The following is a 24,367-nucleotide window of genomic DNA, read 5'->3' on the forward strand; positions in this document are numbered from 1 at the left end:
GTGTGTGTGTGTGTGTGTGTGTGTGTGTGTGTGTGTGTGTGTGTGTGTATGTATGTATGTTGTGCGTGTACATGTGTAATAATGGTAAATAAGATGCGGGAACGTTCAGTACCACGCTGCAACTAGAGATGTGAGTTTGACGATTTTGCTATGTTCTCCACTCGTTTCAACAATATCATGGCAATAAAGAAATTCACAGATTATTTTTTTTTATCTCGCTATCACAGCTTAACGTAAGGCAGTGCGAAAACTGGTCGAAACTGTTCGATTTTGCGGAGAGACGTCGCAACTGAACTGCGAATATTTCACCGCTTAAATTATTCAACGTTAAGGTGTCTCGACGAGACCGTGTCTTCTCTCGTTTTTTCTCGATACTTGTCGACATGCTACTTCGGAAGATATCTCGTGCCCTTTCCGATCTTCGAGAAGCCGCCCTTCATAAATATAGTAGCGTACCATCAATGTGCCATATCACGATCGTTCGATTAATGTAACTTTGTATATTCATATGAGTGAAATTCACATCTCTACGCACGTTCTAGGCAGGGGGAAGGCAGGAACAGTTGACTATTATATATAAATGTATGTATAGCACAGACTAATATAATGCAAAAATATGAGGAGGTGACGTTTTCGAGGATAAATTGCTTGAAACTATAAGAATCGAATAATGATGGAAACTCTTCGAATTCAGCTGTAACAATGTGACATCGCGTATATGTACAATCGAAAATAGACATCGCACAACGTGTACAGCGTATTTTAGTTCGTAAGATATCGAAAATTACAGTATTACTTTAACAACATATTAAAACATCGCGTTTTTTTAGAAGATCTCATTGCAACAATCTAAAAGTGCAGTGCCGGTGTATCGAGACTGTGAACATCTTGTGGACATTTTGTGCACACACGAAAGTCATCAGATTTTATACAGCGAGATTGTCTTTAACATTTTCTTCTCTTTTCTTTTCTTTTTTTTAGATCATGAGATTAACGATGATGATTTTCAGTGACGATTTTCAGAATAAATACTTTAGAATAAATATGGTGTGGCTGAGGAGTTAAGTGCGTCTAAAATCTAAAGGACAAGAAATCTCGCTACGAAATGGAATTAACGAAGCGGAGAAACATGCTAATAAAGAGAGAAGCTGGTTAACAAAAGTCCAAGCGAATCGCGAGAGGGGACAGCATGTTTTATTCGCAAAGGCGAAGTCTTCAATCTTCTGTCCTCTGAGAATTCAGGAGAAAAGAAAAAGGGATTTCGTGGCGCTTTTATACACACGCGGAGTGATTTGGACATATAATATATATCGTCCAAATATATATATATATATATATATATATATATATACATATATATCTACATATATATATATATATATATATATATATATATACATACACATTGATATTAAACATATAAAACATCGCACACTCCGTAGTGTCGCTAGATGCTAAGGATTTTGTTTTCGACAGTAGAGAATTTTTACAAATCTTACGTTGCAATAACGAGAGAACACAATATTCGTGGCTTCCTACCTCCCCCCGCAAGAATCAATCCCGTGATAATGTTGCGTGAAAATCAAACGATCGCAAAGCATTATGTTCAAAGGAATTGCAAAAGGATGTAGAGTAGAAACTGGTACGCTTGGGATCTTGATTTTTTGCGCTCTTTTCTTTTGCGTTTTCTTTTTTCTTCAATAATCTTGTTTCGCGATCCTTTGGTGCGTGCGGCCGCGCGGTCTAATCGCGCGAGCCTCACTGTCGTGTAGCGTGGTACTTTCTTAGCCTCAACAGTGTGCGGTGTATGGCTTCCCGTTCAACGTGGATACAGCGGTAAAAATCGATTAGTCAGGGTGCGTGGTGTTGCGTGAACCATTACGTTACGCACCTGGTTCACGCGGTAATGCATGTGCCAGGCCGGCGAGTTCACGTATCCGTTCGTGTAGGTCCAGCGATTGTAATCACCACCACCTGTCGAAAAGCATATGTAAAGTACACCGGGTACATCTATATGTATACAAGTATATACGGTAGTCTGTCGTGCGAAGGCCTTGTCACTCTGTTCGTGATGTGTGATTTAGGGGACCCGTACACCCTCCAACATTTAAAAGAGCTGCCAATACGGCGCTTTCTTCTCCAATGTGAAAGATCTGCCGTTCTTTTAAAGATACTTTCACGTATTTTGCCACAAAAAGATAGGGAAGAGGCAAGGAAGGCTGTGTCTAGTTCAGGGATGATTTAAATGCTGGCTTCGTGATGTGGTTTCGCCGATATTGCCAATGTCATTTTTCTTTGAGCAAAATTGAAAAAAAAAAAGACTACATTCGATAAAAGTATACAAATGAGAGCAAAAAGATCAAAAGTCTTCGAAAATGATTGTTTTTTAGCGAGAATATATCAATGATTCTTTTCTGAGAAAAAAATCAATTCAAAATTGATAAAAAAATTAGTAAATATTTAAAGAAATATTTGTAATAGGTCTAGGACGCTCTGTTTGAAAAATGATAATGTCGTAAGTATGTCGTTCCTTTTTTTAAACTGATCGACAAGTGCAGTTGCTCGAAGCACTTGCTTGGGCACTATTTCTAAATCAGATAATTCAATTTCGCGTGTCGAACGAAACAACACGCTTGATAATTGTATCTCGAAGAGTGAACTTCGAACTTTTATAATAGATAAAAATGTGTATTCTCGATGTATTTCCGTTTAACCTTTCATATGTTCAATTGATGTACACAAGGTGTCCCAGACCTAGTGAGCTATCTCTTGTTCGAGTCTGATGTCTATTCAAAAGGCGTTCTCCATGAGTTCTCGAGTCGACGCATCGCACGAGGACGGAAATATCCGTGTCGATATTTGGTTTCTTCGATTCCTCTATGTATTACGCGTTGGATGCGACTGTATAACGTGTTACGAACTACTAGATTGAGAGACGTGATGACAGACGAGTTTGGGGTCCTCTGTTCCGAACTCAGGCGTGAAAACTTTCGCGGACACGTCAATGATCGCGTAAAGCATATGATCTGCATGAACGGGGAACAGGCGTTATATTTTATAGGAAACAAGATTGTGAAGCGAGTCGGCAACTTGTGTGCAAACACAAGTGAAAAGTCAGGGGAGACAAGTGCGAGATAGAGACGAGTGCGAATGTGTAAGTGCGATAGGAACCTTCTAATCAGAACTTTGACTTCTTCAAAATTCCTTAAGAAATGGACAGATATGTATAATCTTTATGACGCAATATGTATAATCTTTATAACGTACATCAATATTTGCCGAGTAGGTATTCAATTTTGACGAATAATTAAAAGAAGTGAAAAGAAAGCTGAAAGAGCATTTTTGAATGTCATTTAAATATTCTCTTTTTATAATTCTAAAAAAAATAAAGATATTAAAAATTATATATTACAATAAAAATAGAAAAAGAAATATATTTAATTAACTATGAAAATTATTAATCAAACATGGATAATTATTTATTAACACATTAAAACGTAAAAATATCTCATAAATTGCAACTGCAGGTTGCTTGCTTACTTAATTATTTAAATTAGTCTAAAATATTAATTAGTTTTATATGAAATTATAATTTAATATAATTTCTGTATAAATTATAATTTATACAGAAATTATGTTAATTTACATGGAATATTATTTATATAAAATTTATTGAAAAACATTATTTTTATAAATTTTATTTTACCAGCAAAATTTATTATAAAGAAACTACATCATTCGATATAATATTAAAAGAGAATTAAATGTTAATAAAATATCTTTTTAAAGTGTTAATTTACTTGTTATGTTTAAAAAAAATAGAAATGTCAAAAAATGAAAACGCGAATTGAAAACCAGTAATGGAAAAATAGCAATTAAAAGTTACTATCTTAAGAGTTAATATTCTTAAATAATCTTAAAAAATAATCTTAAAAGTTATTCTATTCTGATTAGAGTGTTTCTAGGAGTAATATCATAATCCGAACTTGATCGTCTTAAGTCTGGTGTTAGATCTTAAAATTCCATCAACCAATGAAACTAACTTTATATCTTAAAATCGTAATTAAAATAATCTTAAATTTAAGATCGGACTATAAATATTGCTCTAGGTGCAATATCATACGATGACAGAACCGAATCTGACGATGCACAAATGCAGGAGCCAAGAAACGAGGAGGACGTACCAATATAATGATTTACGGCGAATTCGATGGAGTAAACGCGAATGAACAGAAAAAAATCACGAAAGTGAGAAAAAAAGGAAAAAAAAGAGAAAAAAAGGAAGAAGGGAGTAAAGAGAATGAAAAGGAGAAAAAATTTTCAATCGGATAAACTGAATTGATGAAAGTGATGTTACATTATTTTCTTTTCGTAATGAAACGGGAAACTTGCGCCATATTTCGTCTCAGCGGTTTGGCAGCGGTTTCGTCTCCGATCGAGTTCGCCGCTGCACAGATACTCATACACAAATGGAGACATAATGACATACTAATCACGCATCAAAGGGTTTTATTCGACTAATCGCCCAGGCCGTGCTACTATAGACATTAACGTAACTAGACCAGTATGACTTCAGCACCGATTACATTCGGAGAGATGAATCGTATGTTAACCGTTCGTCATTTGTGATTCTGCACCATAATTTCTCAAAAAGAGAAAAAATTATTTTTATTAATTATAATATTAATAATATTCTTTTCAATAAATTGTGATTCATAGATTAAAGTATTCAGAATTTTAGCTTGGTTATTACATAACAACTATAATCGTTAAATTTATCGATGCGCAAAATGTGATTTTTTACTTAAACTTAACTTTTATTTAAAAATTAGCGTCCTAACATTCACGTCAAAAGCCCTCTTTATTTCATTAATTTACATATGCCGACGCATAATTTTAAACAAAATTTATTTAAATTTATTTATTTATCTAAATATCGCTGCAAAAAAGATCGAAAGAAAAAAAAGACATTGTACCGTAAATCACATAGGCACAGATAAAGGAGGAAAAGTCTTCGAACTCGAAGATAAGTCATGGGAAGCTCTTTTCCAAATAGAGATACATTTACGGAAGATTCTTTGGAGATTTATTTTTCTCGTGCGTGGTCAGATAAGTCATCTATCGTTTCTATGTCATGCTCCAAATTAGGACCATCGTGGAATTGCCGAAACCGCGACCTATTTAAGTGATTCGGCAACAGCCATTCCGATGGTCTCGCTTCGGACAATTCCGGGATAACTGTCATTCCTAGCTTGGACAACGACATGTACAGAGTGTAGTCAGAAAATCCAACAATGACCCTGACACGTATCGACGTAATCCTGAAGTAAATCTCGTTCGCATTTAAGCCTTTGGCTCGGAACATGCGCGGATATCAAAACTGAAAGTTTGCCAAATAAAGCATGCCATCATTTATCGATACTCAACGTTCGTTTCTGTATGCGTCTCAAATATTTCACACTATGGATCCCTTTCATCGTAATATACGATCATCAGATAACGATTTTAATGGAGCCGTGTATAATAACGATGATATGGCAAGAATCTCCGATATATTAAGAGTACATAACGATTTCGCCTCGTAATCAGGAATGTTGCAATTCCCGAACGAATTATTGACGAATTATTGCTGTAATGAATTATATTTACCACGAATCTATTCAAAGATACTTTTTTTCGGACATACTTAACAAGCCTTTAAAATTAAAATAATGTTTCAATTGTCATTTATAAATAACCACGTTCTACAACAGGAGGAGTAGTAAAAGTTACTTAGTTCCATATCAATTAAGTCAACCCTGCTATTCCGTTTGAGATCTATTTTTATCTGTTTTCATCTTTAAGATGTAAGAGGTATCGCACCTAATATTTTAAAAGTTCGTAGCTCGATATTTCGTTTTTTAAATACGTATTTATGAAACGTATACAAGAAAAATATCCATATTCGATTAAAACCAAATTGAAATATATAAAAAGTATATGAAAACACTAAACAAGTGTCGCGATAGCTTTAAAATAAAGTTAAAATGGCAGCAATTCGAGGATTCCTTATATCCATTCAACAAAAATAAGCAAAGTCGCGTTTCTGACAATGTCGCGTAAATTTGCAATTGTGATCGTTATCTCGGAAACATATTCGTAATACTCATATCAGACTAGAGCTTGAGATAAATTGAAATTTGACCAATCGAAGCAAAGTTCACTAAACTTAATATTGGTTTTCTTTCTTCTAACTGGTCTTCTGATGGGTAAATTCTAATGCAATCTCAACCTTAATTTCTAGTCTGATATGAACATTACAAATATTACTCGTTTTCTTTTTCGCATAATCTGTACCTACATTTACATATACCTATCTAAAGACGCGTTAAGGAAATCACACGCACGTGCGCGCATAAACGCGTCGTAATTCGCGTCGAAATTGTTCACGCCTCGCTATCATAGTTAAATTATGCACATGACAAATACGGTATAAAAACTAGGCACAATGCAAGCCAATGAGAAATCCAAATGGGACTTTCTATTGCTTCGCTCGAGTCGGACTCCTTCCTGAAGTTTTTCCTGGTCAAACTATACGTTTCTTTCATCAGGAAGCATCTCTTTTCTTCCACAATTCACTGACTGTAAAGCCGATCTTTTTCTCTCCTTCTTTCTCAAAATTACCGATCAAAATTACCTAAGAGAATAATTGTGAATAATAAAAAATATAATATACATACGGATTGTATTAGTCTCAAATAGAAATTTTTTTAAACGAGCGAAAGAAAAAAAGAAAAGTATAAGGTTTTCCGGAAACAGCCGAGACGTGTTTCTACTTGCAATCTTCTTCTCAAATAAGTATCGGCGATAAATAATCGCCCAGTAACAATTTTAATATAGAGCATAGATTTCCCGGCCTGATCTTGCGAATATATTTGTCGCTAGGCGAATAAGTCTCATGGATTAATGATTAGACGAGGCTTAAGTTCCCACCTAAAACAGAGAGCTTAGCGGCTACCACTCGGTTGGTCCATCACCAACGTCTATTAACGAGATTAACAGATGCTCCTCTCGTTCGTCGAGGGTAATTCCATACATGCAGGAGATATATACCGGAGATGCACCTGCCAGCGCCATTAAAAACGCGAGAAGGCGCGGTGCATCACGTTTACGTATCTACGTTGAGCAACTTTTCTTCTTCTCCTTTCTAATTCGCGTGCGCGAAGCAAATCGCGGCGTAATCATAGGATCGCTGTTGTCGTTGCTGTTCGGAATTCAATTCGAACTGGAAATAATCGCCCGGACGACCTTATGTAATTCCGCGTTTCATTTCCCTCGTTTCTCCCTCGAGGGAATTCCACTTCGCGCGACCGTTGCTCGCGATTGATTGTCCTGAATGAATTTCAAGGTAGCGCGACTGAATAAAACGTCGTGTATTCGCGACGCAGTGATTTAGCGCTGATTTATATAACGTCGTTACAGCATGATACAATAACGGTTGCACGATCACGTGGGAGTGAATATAATTATATGTAACAAAGTTACATTAATTTTTTTTTTTTAGGAGAAAGAAAAGAATATTTACGTTATTCATTCAAGTATTTGCACAATTATCCTTAGCAATATCTCATGTAAAAAAACAAAAGAGTTCAAGCCGATTAAAAGGTTAAAAATGATACGCGATGACACAGCTCGTTTTAAATTTTTTTTAAGTTTACAATTATCTTCAAAAATCCTACGTCGATTTTTCAATGTCTATGCCTTATACCATTATTATTAATAGGATATAACGTGTCGCAAGTAACGATTATCATTTTCCAACGAGTCCACGGGCACGCTGATCACGATAGTTAAGATATTTCACTTCCCGTGTATATTATATATGAATATTACTCGCTAAAGTATACTCATATCTATTGGGCGATGGGGATCAAAGGGATTCTATCGTGATATCAAAGTAAATCGGGTCTCTAAAATGCGTAACAAACCGTATCCCTAACGATATAATTATGCTACCTTCCTCGCGCAGCTTTTGATCATTCAGCCTTGGGCTTTCCAGCCCGGAACGACAAACATTGTCTTCGTCTTACGTCTGTCCTGCTTTCATCGTCGTTAATTCGCTCATGTCATTCATACCCGTATAACTTCTCGATTCTCGATTGCCACTCAGCGCAAAATTTCGCCGGGCAAATCGTCGTTGTTGAATCAAGATTGCAGAAGATCAGGCCGAGTCATCGAGATTTGTTCCCATTTGATCTTTCGCGCGACAGACATAAGTCGAGAGAGCCAACATATGGAGTCTGTCAATTCTAAAGTGCGTTCAATTCCATATGACTGAGAACTTGCCTATAAATTCTGCTAATTTGAGCCCCGAATGAGTGTGACCGATTGTGCTCAATTTTTTCTTTTCCTCGGGCATTTCTGTTTAGTGTCGATCGTTGATGCTACATCAACGCTGCTGCTGTCGATGATGTTCATCCTTCGTCTCGAGGGACATCTCATCGTCCTCGTCATCGTCTACGTCTAGATTCTGACTTTCTGGTAGCAGCGGTGGCGGTATAGTTGCCACGTCGAAACTGGAATCAGTGCTGGATATTATATGGCCATCCTTGATCTCAAGATCGACTACTACGCGGTGTCGCCTCTTAGCATTCTGCTGTCGTTTCCGGCGGAATGCCCGTTGACCCCGATCGGGCGTGTGCGCCGGGCTATCCATGCTCGAGGAGGTGTCACCCTCGCTCTGTGGACTACGGTTCGACGAACAAGGCATCGTCTTTGTTCTGATTTGCGTCTTGATTGGCATAGGCGGACTAGATGTAGTCGATTCGCCGCTCAAACTCGTGGTAGAGTAATATGGGGTCGACTTCGCTCGGATCGGCACCATCACAGGCCGTTCAGTGGATCGCGTGCCGTGATACCTGCTTGCTTCATGTGGACTCGGTTCCGAGAAGCCGCGATCGAATTTGCCTGTTGATTTCATCAATGATTTCTCTCGCTCCGAGACGTGTGTTCGTTCTTCAGATAACCATTCGTCCGGTATTCTCGATTGTAACGTGAGATCGGCATATTTCTCGTGCATATCTTCCGAACTGTCCCCCCGGCCGACCTCCATCCGTATTCTCTCGCTACTAGAATACTTCATTGCGGGCACATTATCGTACAATTGATCCTCCTCATCCTCTTCGGGAATTGGTAACGCCGTATCATCAACGCAGATCGTATCTTCGTCTGGAATCATTTGGAAATCATCGTCGATGGCCTCGTCGTACTCATTTCGAAGAGTGATACGAGGTGGCGAAGTGTCGGCGAATTCTTGGGGACAAACGCTTTGCTGTTCGTCATCATATCGGCGCAGACGATGATGTTCATCGAATTGGCTCTCAATAAAACGTCGCGCCTCATCGAACTCGTCACCGTGCGTTTGAGATTGATGTAGATCGTCATCATTCTCGATAGTAGTCTTGGCCTGTAAAGTCTCGTGCTGTTTGGTCGTAGAACCAATGGTTTCGTCTTCATGAAGAAACGAGGAAGTAACTGTCTCGGGTGGAGAAGGCAGTGGTGGCGACACGGGTAGCGGTAGTGAAGACGGAGATGGCGGAGATGGAAGGGAGGAAGTATCTGCAGATTGACATTTCGAGTTTGGTCTCATGCTGGTCGCACTTCTCTCGGATGTCGTGGTGTCACTCTGACTTTTATCCACGGCTGTGGCGTAGTATTGTTGTGGTATCACCGTTGTGCTACCTGACCAGTCTGAGATCGAAGCGCCAAGTTCCGCAAGCGAGTTGTCGTCAGATTTCGTACCAGAGTACTGACAAAACTGACGCACAGTGTTGTTTGAGCTGGACCATTCGGACATAGACAAGCCCATCGATGTGTCCTCACTATGCGACGAACCAGTTATATATGAATTCGATTTCGGTTTTACCGCGATTTTGACTGTACCGTCAGCCGTTGTCACAGACGTCGAACTTTGTCCATCCTCCAACAGAGTCGAATGTAGATCATCATGCAGCGTTCTATTCTCGTCACTGGAATCACTATCTTGTTCCGCATGAACGGGCGTCTCCGTACTGTCTGTAACAGTCACCTTGACGGCTTCCTCCGGTTTGATTTCCATATAAAATGTCTCCACGTGACTCACTACCGATGTTTCAAAAACAGGTGAACTGGGTGGCGATGGCCAGTCCTCGGAACTTTGCAACTGCAATCGTGATCGCCTAGTCGTTCGCGGCGATTTCGAGTCATCCTCATGCGCACTAACCACGTCGATAGGAATATCTGGCAGCTCGGAAGATGTTCTGCGATCATCAGAAACGGATGGTAACGCCGTACCAGATGGAGGATCCGATGATAGAGATGGCTGATGATCGCTTGACATCAAAGACTCATCGTCGAGACTCGGCGACCTCGAACTGGGCTTAAAGGAGTCCTCCAAGTCGCTTCTGTCTTGCTCTGACGTAGTCGATCTTTCGGATATTCTCGACAGCGTACGTGAAAGTGAAAATGCGCCATAATTAGCTAATATTTCGGGACCAATGATAAAGGTGCCAGGAAAGTCCGCTAGGTCTTCTTGGAAACTATCCTCGTTCTGACCGTTGCTGTCCTCAGATTGCGATTGCTGTGCATTGCTCTCGTCCTGAGGCACCCAGCCGTCCTCGAGACTGGAACTACCGGAGCTTCCTTGCGGGAATGATTTCCACGTGACGTTCATTTCTTGCTTTGGAGGAGGTTGCGTGCCGTTACTGTCATCATCCAAGGAACCGCTGTCTCGGGCGTCTTCGATCATAGCGATTTCCCGACGATCTATTATAGGTTGTATTTGACCGATTCCTAATGGTCGAGCGATAGAACATGAACTAGAGTCTGGGTCTTCTCTGTCTGGTGTCCAAGTGTTGGTTTCTTCGCTTCTCGAACGTTCAGTGCTCAGTCTGAGTTTTCTGTCGATGGAAAGACGATTGGAATCTGCGATCTCCACAGTCTCTTTCGCTGGTTCATCTTCCGGTAATTCTTCCGCCGTTTCTTCATCTTCTTTCTTCATCTCCAGGTATTCCGGCGTCAATTCAACCTCGACCAATGTTTTCTCATCCATTTTATCAATACCATAGTCTGGTGAACTTAACTCGCTATCTGCACCTCGGGTCTGCACTTGCGTATCAAGCGCATCGAGCGTATCCTCACTCGTATCAAGAGAGTCCAATCGTTTATTTTCCTCTTCTTCTCGTTCGTCGATGTCCTCCACTCGTACTTCTACTATTTCTTCCTCTTCCTCCTCCTGGTTCATATCGTCGTCGGAACATTCTTCAATGGATATTTGTATTGGCGACTTAACCATATCTGGAGGATCATCCTGATCATAATTGAAGAAAAACATGTCCTCTCGAGCTGCACTTATAGTTACATCAGGTACATCATCTCTCTCAGACGGACTTCTTGAACCTTCAACTCTGACATGAAAGTCGTATGGACGAGGTGAAGAAGATTTTGGCGATACAGTTTCGCTAATTTTTGCATTTGTCTCTCCATCAGAAACTTCGCTTGGCGATTCAGTTTGTCTACAAATAGCTTCTGTGCTAGCGCTCTTTACGAAGACTGTAGAGATTGTTGATTGATCTTGATCCAATTGAGTACCTTTTGTTGTGTCAACCTTTGCATCGGAACTCTCCTGAGATGCTTCCTGTTCAACACCGGATTCGGCGGAACTTTGATCGATGAATTTTGTTGCTTCCTCCATTTTAGCACTCTCTATGACCGATGCTTGTGTTCTGTTTCCATTAATGGAACTCACAAAAGGCATTTGACTGCCTTCTTGTCCCTCATAGAAATCAACACAAGGAACAATCTCGTTACATTCTGTCAGTGGCGACTCTAGATACTGCGTCGAAGTCTCGGTAACAGACAAAGAATCCGTACATATCTCTGGCACGGTCGTGTGATCGGTACTGTCGGATTTGTGATTCGGCGAGGCTTCCATCTGAACTGAAAGTACTTTTGATACCGTACTTGCGCCTTGAGCAGCGTTCTCTTGATCCTCCAGATTCTCCGACACGTCCACTGTGTCATCTTTGCTGGAGAATGCGTTCGCCGGCGGTAGTCTGTGCACGGAGATTACGGCGGCGTCCAAAGATTTCGCGCGCCGCTGAGCAGTAGGTGACTGCGTTGCGCCTTGACGCTGAAGAGCGCCAATCCCGCTACCTTCCGAAAGACCAAGACGTGCGCGAGCAAACAGAATAGGTGTCTGTCCTGGTTTCCGTAAGACTAAAGGAGATTGAGTTAAATCCTGTACAAGCGTTATTTTCTTTATACTAATTTGTTCCTTGCTTGACTCTTTATCTGATTCCTTAATCACTTCCTTGGACTCGTCCGTTGCTCGTTTAGTATCCATTGGCTGATCAATCACTACATCAGGTTTAACAGACGGCTTAGAATCCTTCTCTTGTTTAGATTGTTTTGATTCAGCAGCAGTTTCCTCGCTAGTCGCTTCCACTTTCAAAGCCACTTTTCCACGTGCTATTTTCGTATCCTGTTTTGGCATTGCTTCTTTTGCCATAGCAGATTTATCGGCAGCTGCCTTGGCAACAGCTTTGATTCTCTTCGGCGAAATTTTCTCTACTGAATCTTTCTTTTCCGTACTTCCCAAACTTTTAGATATTCCCAATGACTTCGGTCTCGATTTCTCAGATTTTATCGTGCCCTTAATCAATTCATCGTCGACGGACGCAGATTTCGCGCGAGTCTTCGTTTCTTCTTTTTCCTCCTTTGATGTTGAAAATGGCTTGTCAGATAATCTAGTTACGGATTTTGATCTACCTTTTTGTACAATACTTATCTCTGGCGCTACATCAGTCGAATCTATTATTATGATCTCCTGTGGCATTTCACCGAGTTTCAATTTGGATTTGTCGATTTTTGTACTCACCGATGGCGAACGTGACTCCTTCGATGTGCTCTTCTTCAGTGGCGGTTTGTCGCCTTCTAACGATTTTGATTGTTTTTTAAAATCCTTTTTCGGTTCGGACTTCACCTTCCTCATTCTCTTTGGAGAGACATCTTGCACGAAATGTTTATTTTCAACTTCCGGTGAGAGCAAGGTATCGATCGGCGCCTTCTCTTCTGCCAATGATAAAGATTTCGATCTTATCGGTTCCGCGTGCGGTCTCAGCATGAAAGGAACGAACTCAGGAACTTTAAGACTATCCAACTCTAGAGTAGGTTTCACAGGCACTTCGTCCAAAGGCAAATCGGCGACTGGATCCACGAAATCGTCAAATCCTGTATCAATGATCTTTGGTCTCGATATTCGTGTAGCGGAATTTTTATTAACTTCCGAAAATTTCGATTCTATTCTCTCCAAAATACGTTTTGTTTTTTCGGGAATACTTGGCTTCTCTAATGTTTTGGGTTTCTCCGGAATCGGCGGTTTCTCTGGTTTGATTTCCAATGTAGCTGGTATGTGAACTTGAGCTATTACAGACTGTACGTTATTTCTTTTTTGATCATCGTCAGATAATTCATCGACGATTCGTTTCGGAGAACGATCCCGTTCTTTAACCATCATCTGTTCGATATTACTGACTTGATCACCTATTGTTTTCTCATCAGCCTGTTCGCCAGGAATATCGGGTAATGGTATTTTTTCAATGCTATCTTGCTTTTCTAAACTATCGTCTGGTGCTTTCAGACTATCTTTCTCAATTTTCGCCTTGCGTTCTAAATTTTGTTTCATTTCCATGCTAACGATATCGGCAAAATTCAGAGCAGCTTTTACGGCATCCGCCGCTTTCGCAATACTGGTGGGACTTCTGGGCGCACCATCGACAGATTTCTTCTTCTGTATCACAGAGACGATAGTTACGTTAGGATCAGTTGGCGACTTTTTGGGCGAACGTTTTTCGATAGCCGAGATAATAGTGATATTCGGTTCCACCGGCGACAATTTCGAAGGCTTTTTGTCCAAACTCGAAGATTTCTTGCATGTGTAATCCTCGATGATAACTTCGGCTTTGTTTCTATCTAACGAGCCACCCTTTTGTGAGAACTTTTCAGGAGACTGAGTTTTCACTTTCAAAGGGCTTCTCTTACTGGGCGATAAACTGCAAACGATGCTCTTTGGATCTGTAGGCGAAAGTTTCGATGTAGGACTTAAAATACTCTTCGGCTTATCCGAGGGGCTTAATATCGATTTTGGTCTTGCGGAAGTAACTGTGCCGCTCTTCGGTTTATCCGGAGATAGTTTATTGCTGGCCTTTTCTATCGAGGAAAGCTTAGTTAAATCGAAATATGGGAGATCCGTTACCATCTTCAGTGGTAACTTCGGTAAATCTTTGGCGAGACTCTTGATATTCTTCGAAGTTTTACTGCTATCCGATTCAGATTTTTCATCGGATGCGGTGCCATTCATAACATGTCTCTTATGCAATGTATATGGAATATCGACATTGTTTTTCTGTATTGTTGCACTGTCCGAAAACGGTTCTTCATCGCCAGAGTCGGCCGGTGTTAAATCTATGGATTTCTGGTGCATCAGCATGTGCCTCTTGCTGTTGCTGGATCCTAATCTTTGCCGTGCCGGATTTGGATCGCTCTTCGTACGCTCCACTGGCACGTGTCCGGGCAATGCAGTCTCTTCGAAACCTAGCACGACACCACCAATAACCTTCGGCTCGTACTCGGCAAACACAGTTTTTGACTTCAAATTTTCCATCTCATGCGGCACGCCAATCACAGTTTCCGTACGGGATTCGACAGATAGTTTAGCTTGCCGCTCGCGCTCTCGTCTTTCGTCGTCTTTCCGTGCTTTCTCCAAACTCCTCCAATCATCACGTTCCCGCGGTTTTTCTTCCAGTTTGCTTTTCTCGGGTTTGCTCCTGGTCTTCTTTTGATCTTTATGTTCCATTCTTTCGATATTTTTTCTACGGTCCACACTGTCGAAGTCCAAGCACTCGAGACTCCTTCCCTCCCGTGATTCTAAGCGTCCTAAGTATTTTCGCTCACGAGAATCTAGCTTCTCTAGACTCTTTCGCTCAGCGCTTCTTGATTCGATCCTTCTCTCATAGGTTCGTTCTCTTTGTTCATAACGTTCCAAAGATTTCAAACGTTCGATCGCTCGTGGATCGAAGTCGAACTTTTGAGAATCGAGTCTCTCTATGCTCATCCTCCGTTGCTCTTTCGGAGTCAATCGCTCGAATGGGCTTCTATTGTCGGAATCAAAGCGTTCTAAAGTATGCCTTGCATCGTAATCGATAGAAGCAGCTCTACTCTTCCTCGTTTCCCGAGAATCGATCCGTTCGATACTTTTCTCCCGACGCTCTAAATGCCGATGATTGCTCTTCTCTTTAGGACTCTTTAAATGCTCCATGCTGCTGCGCAGCCCTTGAGAATCTAAACGATCGACACTCTTACCGCGCGATTCATAGAAATCATTGTAATAAAAGGCACTCTTTTCTCTTGAGTCTAGGTGCTCGTAACTCCTTTCGCGCACATCAAGCCGCTCGATGCTTCTACGTAGCTCGCGCATATCGGTCCGGTCTATACTGCGACGACCGTCTGATCTCCGCTCGCGCGAATCGAGCCGATCTACTGAACGACGTTCTCGTGAATCACTCTTATCCATTCGTCTGCATTCTCTCGAGTAGTCCCGTTTTCGCTCCTCCCTCTCAATGCTTCTACGTTCTTTTGACAAAACTTTCTCGACTTTAACGTCAGCATCTCTCGATTTCCTATCTCTAGATTTATGACCTCGACCTAGACTACCTGTCTCGACATATAACCGCGGTGGATGATCGTCCAGACTAGCAATACTGCGCGCCCTAGTCGTCCTACCTTTCGCGCTATGATCTAATGTTCTACTTCCGTCAACCGGACTTAGATCGTCATCAATTCGCGATTTCGGACGCATGATACCTTCGTCTCGCAAGACTTCTGAATCTACGTGTGTGATCTTATACTTGGGCTTTAAGTTCTTCAATTCGTTTAAGACAGACATTTTTTGCTTCTGTACCTGCATCACCACGGGATCTTTTCTAACGGAATCCTGATGCGGAATACCCGTTTTGGGTGGCTGTTCCACGGAATTAGCATGTCTCGTTTCAAATTTGCGTTCTATTTGAGTACCTGTCCGTTGTATTCTAGATTCGGTGATCACGAAATCGTTATCTACTTTAGATACAGCTGAGTACCGATCGATGGACTTGATTTTAGAGTTCTTGAGATCAGTAAATGCGGATCTATATTGTTGTTTCTCTGAAGGCTTTAATGATCTGTGTTTGACAAAGGAATCGGTTTCGGAGTCCATTTGGAACATCTCGTGCTCGATTCCTTCGTCGCTCTGATCGGATATTGGTTCGTCGTGCGGACTAGAATACGATTCCGGATACTCGAATTCATGTTCGCGTTCCAAAAGCTCGTAAGAATCATGTGAGAGATCGTCATGTGACAGATCTCCAGCGGGACCCGATTCCTCATGGCCCGATTCAGTAGACAACGATGACGTTCCTGGGTAGGAACTGCTGTAGACACGCTCGGGGACAGAATCGTGATCTAGAGAAGGTAATTTCGAACTAGCGGCGCTATACGAACGATTACTTTCGTCGTAACGTGTTATGGGATTATCTAGTTCACCCTGGGAGGCTAACTGGAATGGATCTAACGGAAGATCCGCGGTGACTTTATCGTCCCGCGGCCGCGCTTTACCGGAGTCCTCAAAACTAGAAGCGTACAACTCGCGACAACTAGCCGACCGTTGCCAGGGATATCTGGGCAAAGGTCGTGGTAGTGGAAATTCGGGAGGACTGCTGTTAGAGGGGCTGATACGACCTGTTGATGAAATCCGTTGCTGGCTGGTAGCATGCATCTGCCGCTGTGCTGGGACCTGGCTGGGGGTGGCTGGCGAATGGACGTCGATAGAGGTGAGCGTCCGAAACGATGTAGCTGTGTCTTCTCGACGGTGAATCGTCCCTCCCATCGAGACACTCGTCACAGTCGTCGGAGAATCCAGCGTCATCGAACCGCATGACAGAGACTGAGCTGGGGTTGCCAGAGCTAAAAAAATCGCACAATATAAATCTCCTTTCTTCTACGTTCACATATGACATAACAGAATTTTTTTGTTATTTTTGTGCGATTATGCCTCTGTCATATTAATTATTTTAATGAATATTTAATTAATGAAAAACTATTGCGGAAAAAATGAATTTAACGCATGCACACGTATAATATTTTAACTTTTTTATTCTTTTTTTATTCTTTTAAATAAAGAAAAAATAAACGAGTATTAGTGAATTAGTATTCAATATCAATAATAAAGAGTAAATTAATAATATAGTCGTTATTAGACACTTTTATATAGAATCTTATATTATATTTGTTATAATAATCAATAATATTATGATATTCTGATATGTATATGATAATCATTTGTCAGTATATATTATCATCTATTAAATAAGTAAAATATAAATATTATATTTTGTTTCTTTTCAAAAATTGTTAATATTGTTTCTATACTTTTCAAGATATCAAAGTTGACTAATTATTTCGTTTTTTATATGAAACTAAACGCATAAACGTTTCAATTTTGAGTCCTGAACGTACATATATACACTTTGGAACATTTCGACGAGATATGATATCATAATCGTATACATAAGATTAGATTTTCTTATATTATAATTTTTTGCGCGTACACACACACACACACACACACACACACACACACACACACACACACACACACACACACACACACACACACACACGACAGACACGCACACATACACACATATATTCAATTCTTATAAACATAATAAAAGTTAGGCACAAAATCCGTTTAAAAACAATCTATAAGATACGCTATTCTACTCTACTATTACAATACTTTAGTTATGATACGGTGAAAAGAATTGAGGCTAGAAACAGGTGGACAGAAATAGAGAGCCAAAGGGCGAAGAAATTAAAAATAAAGCGTTTGTTGTGGAGGTTGGTGTCGGTCATGGTACATACCAGGATCGCCGAGGGGCAGGAGGGGGTGGGCAGAGATGCTGGAGCTGCCCATAAGGGAGCTGCTTGGAGTGGCCCCACGATAGCCTCCCCCCTCCGAGCCCTGCAATGCCCTACCACCGCTAGTCTGCCGGAACGAATTGGACCTGCGAGCAAGAGAGAGTCAAGTTCAGCATCAGACTTAGGCTGTCAAATGCCAAGCCTGTGTTTGGAACTAGCTTATCCCTTCTTTCTCTTTTGTTATCGTCAATGATTGTTAATAAGAAAAAAAGAAATGAAAAAAAAGAATGCTTCTCGACTAACCGAGGCTACGATGCAAGGAATTATGCGGATGATATTGATTTTCGTACCAATCCACATCTTAAAATATGCGATAAACAAAAATAGATTCTACTTCTGATACGATACACGGTCAACACCGCCGTTGAGTGATTTTTACTGCAATGTAATTATTGTTGTTGACGTAAAGTTATTTTATATTTTTAATTATACAATATAATAAAATATAGAAATGTCTTTTAAAACATTTAAATGTGCAAATATTTATGTATATACATATATTTACTAATTATACATGTATATATAATTAGTAAATCATCGAATTGTCGCGGGTGCAAACAGAGTACTGTGTACTACCAATGAATTTGGGAATAGTGAAGACAGCCATTATTTTCGATGGAAAATGAAATTGTAAAAAAAGGCTGTCATACTTGCAAAAATGCCATATAGAATATACTTTATAAAAACATTAATTAATATAGAAAATTTTATTTGCGCGTTCGAAAATAGCCATACGTGCAGTAATTATATGAAACACAAGAGAAATATCTTGCGTGTTCCAAAGCATAAATAAAATACAAGGAAAAGTGCACTTTTAAAATAAATATACCTAATATATTATTCACATCATATTTAGACGTCATATTTAGACTTTAATGCATTCAACTTTGACGATCGTATATAAATTTATTTATATTTTATTGCTTTCAAGATGAAAAAACAGTCTAGAAGAGACAAAATATATAAATACTTAAAATCACCTTAATGTAAAGAGATTCTTTTTTGCAGAATTTAATATCAATATGTAATAATGTATAATTTTAACTTACTTATAAACAAATTTAATGTCACGCGCGTTATAGTCTTTTTATTAGTCGATGTTTCAATATATGAAGGCATTCTTCAACCGTGCATCGATATCGCACAGCAAATGAAAATCTACCGGTGTACAAGAACAACTTCTTTTCTTTTAATTGTATCATATAATAGACTATCTTCTATTTTAAAGAACAATCTACTGCTATGGACAAATATCTTATTGGATAAAACTCGTTAGGGTAGTGAAACGTGGTACTTTGCTGTGTATTATTAGATACAACAATATAAATAATTAGTGATCACGCTATTGAGAGAGGGTACACTCATCATTCGGGTTTATCGTGCCTGATGGTGAGCCTGACTCCCCGCCACCCCTGTCCGAGCAGGCAACACTGACAAACGGAAATATAAAAATGGATATGATAAACCGTTTCCACTATGGAAATTGGAAACGTTTGGATAATACATATGTAAGTATTGACTTATATCCCGGCAAAAGCAAGACCGTGCCACCTCCTATCTTACTCACAAGTTTGGTGCGTTCGTTAATAAAAATCTCAATGATACAAACCAACACTAGGAAAACAGTACGTGATCTGCATGCACTATCTACATATTACATGGGTATCCAAAAATTCTTTTAATTATTCAACAACTCTTCGATCTCTTAAAGAAACTTACCTTTGAAATGTCTGCCTCTTTACGTAATTATCTCGAACAAATTCAACAATTTGTTTTTGAGTTTTGCCGCTATACCTGGTAATATGTAAAAGTATTATAATATAGTGATATTTTGATTATTCAAATTCAAAGTATCATATGTTATTTAACAAGTTCCTATACGATTATATTTTAAAAATAGAATATTTAAATATAAGGTATATATCTAATATATAAACTTAATATATTTAATTACAAACTTTTTAATTACAAATATTTAAACTCTAGAAAACTAAAAAAATTGGGCATTAACTTTCTTCAACAAATATAGCAATATTCTTGAAGCTGATTTGACATACCTAAATGATGATCCACGGCTAAGCACTCTAGTTTTCTGTCTTACAACTCTCTTAACTACAGAACAACGGAAGAAACCGTGATTTTCTACACATTTTTTCCAAAAGTTTTTACACTCATTACGTCCTTCAAAGAAAAATTCGACTGTGTCCTTATAATATCCCTACAAATAATAAAAAGTGACATAAATACATGATTACAATACAAATATTCAAATACATATTAATTTAATGACTAATATAAAAATAAATTTATTTAAGTATTAAAAACAAATTAAATACTTACATAGCCTTCAGGATGTAATTTGATTAAAAAACGTTTTCGTTTAAAACTGATTTTTCTGATTTTGGCCCAACTAAATGTATTTATCTTAGTATAATTTTGAAAGACTACAATGCCCATATGTGCTACTGCGAGATTTAGTGGAACATTTTCATGATCCTAGGACAAAATAATATAGTTATAAAAATATTTTATACAGAAGAAACTGTTTTTGTAATATCAAAGTATATAAATCTTAGAGCATAGCTTACTTTAGCTGGATGCATTTTCATTCCATACAATTCACAACGTCGAGCAGTTTCTAAAAGATTGAGATCTGCCTCTGCAGGAGATTGACCCCTGTTAACATTAGGTATAATATTAGATACGCTCAACATTAATAAACATTAATAAAGTTGTGTATTTAATAAATATTGATTTATTTTGATATATATTTCTTACGCATGTTTTTTATGATTCTCCATAATACGTCGTTCTAATTCTTGATCCTGATGAGGCACAAACTTGTATGTTGATAAATATGTATGATCTGGATAGTCTTCTATCACATAATCCCCACATTCAGCTACAAACAAAAATAATCAAAGAAATAGATCACAACATATTTTATTAAACAACGGCAATGAAATTAAAATATATTATGAAATAATTAAATTAATCTAATTTGTTAGGATTAGTTTTAAAATTAATAGTAATAGAAACATACAATAATTATTATTACCTTGTACAATATAACTAGCCATCAATGCTGCTGTGTTATCATTGCATTGCAATAAACCTTGAGCTAAATCCCGTTTGATTTGTAGACAGAATAAATATCTTGTAAATTCCTCCTCGAGCTGTGCAGGATCTGGTGTATAAAATTTAACACAGAACCTCAATAACGGATCAATAAGAGATAAACCAACTTGTCTGCATACTGGTTTCTCTAAATCCAACCAATACTGTAAATATCAATTTTTTTTAATTTCATTGTTCATTAAAAAATGTTACATTAAAAATCACATCTTACTTTTGTAAAATTTGGTTCCTGATATTCAAGACCAAAGTAATCCGCTTCTAAAAGATGCAATTGCTTACAAACTTGATCAAACAACACTCTACCTAGTGCTTTGGCCTGAAATTTTCAAATAATTACATTTATGCAGTATGATGTAACTAAACTTTGATACAATTAACTTCGTTAAATTATAAAACATCGACATCTTGCATTACTATGTTATATTTTCATAAATAATTATCATATGAAATATCTAAAAAAAAATGTTATGTAATCGAATGCTATGTAAATGTACAGAATAATCTTATTGTACTTTCACTGTAAAAAGCTAAGATGCTAGAATAAAATTAATCTTTAAAGAAATAAGCAACACGTTGCAAGCATTGTAAATAAATAATCAATAAATGAGTATACATATTTCACACATTCAAGGAGATCCCCCATTTGATACATTATATGCTCCAATAGTTCATTCTTCTGGAAGTATATGCATACACTATACTACGTATATATAGTAACTATCTTGTCAATATAAAAATACATAATATTATAAGCTAATAAAAATTTTTAAATTTAAATAATAAAAATATCTTATTTACAAAAATTAATTCTAAGATTCTTTCGAAAATTTTTAGAAGCTTACAAGCTCAAAATTTTTACAAACTCAGTTTATCTATGCTCTCTTCAACATCATTAAAATCTCCCATAATACTAAAACAAGTATGAAAATTTTTAAGGTATTCCAAAATAACAAAAAAGTATAAATCTTGAATATCGGAATTTTAAGTTAAATGGCTTCAGGGAGAAGATTATAAAAGGCTTTGTAATCAGTGACTCTTGACCTGAATACATGAAGTAAATGGTTTAACTATGCCTATGAAGCAAAATATGATAGAATTAATGTATGTGCAAGCTTTTGGATTACATAAAAGATATGAATCACAAGTTCAAGTTATATAAAAATAATAATGTCAAACATATTAAATAATATATATACTTTACGAAGATTATATTATATCCCAGAGAGATATGAAGCTCTCTCAAATTAAATTATTTAATAGCGTTTTAACACACATGCACTTACACATACAACACACAAAATATACGTGGAGACGCATAGGATAGATATGTAGCTTAGGCTCGCAAATGCGATAATAGAGGAGCACACATTCAATTGCTGTAGAATTATGAAGGTACAATAAGATATTCAAACATCACTCAATGTCACTTTACATTTATTCCTGCAACAGTCTCTGTAGGGCGCAAGAAGTCGCCTTTATGAATAGTAGACGGCAAACATTTTCACATATAGCTTGCGTATTTTAGCTCGAGTATAAACAATGCACACGAAGGTCTCAAAAAAACATATTACGCCACACAAGAGCAAGAGCATAAAATATTCTTAACTTATATTTATTTATAGAGATTCTATCGTGACCTCAGTTAAACAAAAACTCTCGCGTTTTCTTCTATAAAGGGTACTTTAAGAAGTGAATTTGAAACTTTATCGACTTAAAACTTTTTTAACTAAAAGATTTTAAATTTTGTTAAATTATTTGAGAGCTTTACTGAGCAATTTCCTTCATATATTTTAATATTTAATTGTCGTAAACATTTGAGATATGATACGATATTATTTGAGGATGAAATAAGTATTCTTTACCTGCACTTGAAACATTGTAATAGAGTCATCCAACATCTGTACACGAACTGCCAGCATCTTTCCAGCTTTTCGCGGTGTTGCAGGAGGTGTCCTACTACCTCCGTCTACACCAGCTGGCGTCGAATGACTGTGAGGCATTTTCGACCCGGCCCCCTTCATACCAAAACTTTCTATATCATTCATCATGATTAATTTAGTTTGTTTTACAGAACAATCGTTTAATGCGTATTTTCATAAAAGGGACAATCAATGTGTCGGTATTATGTCATCATCTGTAACGAGAGAATTAGGAGAGATAAGAAATTATGTTTTCAAATATTTCATATTTCATGAGAAGAAATTAAATCAGATAAAGAATTAATTTACAATGTATGATCAACTGCAAAAATATTCACGTATAAAATAGTCAACTTACGTGAGCTTGTTGAACGATCTAATGATTTTATTAAAAACAGGAAACGGATAATCATAATAGACTACATAACAGAACCAAATATGTCAGAAATATAATGGAATATTTCAAAAATAGCAACACAAAACCTTTCTCTAATCAATTATTTTACGACTGTTGGAAGTATTCTTCTCGCTGATTGGATGTTTTCTTCTGGCTTTTAAATGTAAAAGATTAATCTCAACCAAGAAAACTTGTACACAGTTGCAAAATAAATGTTCTGCTGAACGCGGCCTTTCTCAGTGTCGAGACAATACTTGTTTTATCCCGCAACTCGTACTATTTCTAGATAAAGGGACAGGAGAGATTCAAAGAGAGAAGGAACAGAATCCGAGCCAATTTTACCCCGAGTCTCGCAAAGCAGAGCGAAGCGGACACGAGCGTCTCTCGCCTCTATTCCCGACGCGCTGCTCCACTTTCGGCTGTCACCGTACACGCGTCTTTTTAAAAGCGCATCGATTCATTCTCACGACGCGGTGCGGATACGCGAGACAGGACAGGACGTACTCGTAACTTGGATTCGCATCGTTATCTATCCGATCGTCGTCAGAGAACGACGCTAAGCGACAGTGTTTACATAATGCGCTGCGGTATATCATTGTAAGTCACGCGGAGTCCCCCGCATCGTTTCCTCGTTCCGGTACCGCTAGCTTCGTGATTAACCTTCCCCTTCTTAGACTCAAATTTTTCATTTTCTGGTTAACCCATGGCTTGGACGTAGCTTCACTTAACTTAACGTAAATATAATATAATGTAAAAATTGTGTTTTTCTATGATTAATCACTAAAGTAACTTTTAAAGTAACTGGTAAACTTTTAAAATTATTCACTGCAAAATTATTAATTCAGGTTATTTTTCTTGTAGGACACAAATATTATTCTTC

At 38.2% G+C, this 24,367-nt stretch overlaps 1 protein-coding gene across 1 annotated transcript; it reads right to left on the minus strand.

The window, feature by feature from the left end:
• Positions 1-8,428: 8,428 nt before the first annotated feature.
• Positions 8,429-23,219, minus strand: LOC105624103. The gene is made up of 10 exons (XM_012205463.1): positions 23,034-23,219; positions 21,383-21,487; positions 21,092-21,314; positions 20,812-20,935; positions 20,622-20,709; positions 20,374-20,529; positions 20,091-20,251; positions 19,753-19,827; positions 17,977-18,119; positions 8,429-17,016 (listed from the first exon to the last, which is right to left on the minus strand). Exons 1-10 carry the CDS (start codon positions 23,217-23,219, stop codon positions 8,429-8,431), a joined length of 9,849 nt encoding a protein of 3,282 aa, XP_012060853.1.
• Between the last annotated feature and the right edge of the window lie 1,148 nt (positions 23,220-24,367).

Source organism: Atta cephalotes (genome assembly GCF_000143395.1).
Source record: "Atta cephalotes unplaced genomic scaffold scaffold00073, whole genome shotgun sequence".
Classification (NCBI taxonomy): Eukaryota; Metazoa; Arthropoda; class Insecta; order Hymenoptera; family Formicidae; genus Atta; species Atta cephalotes.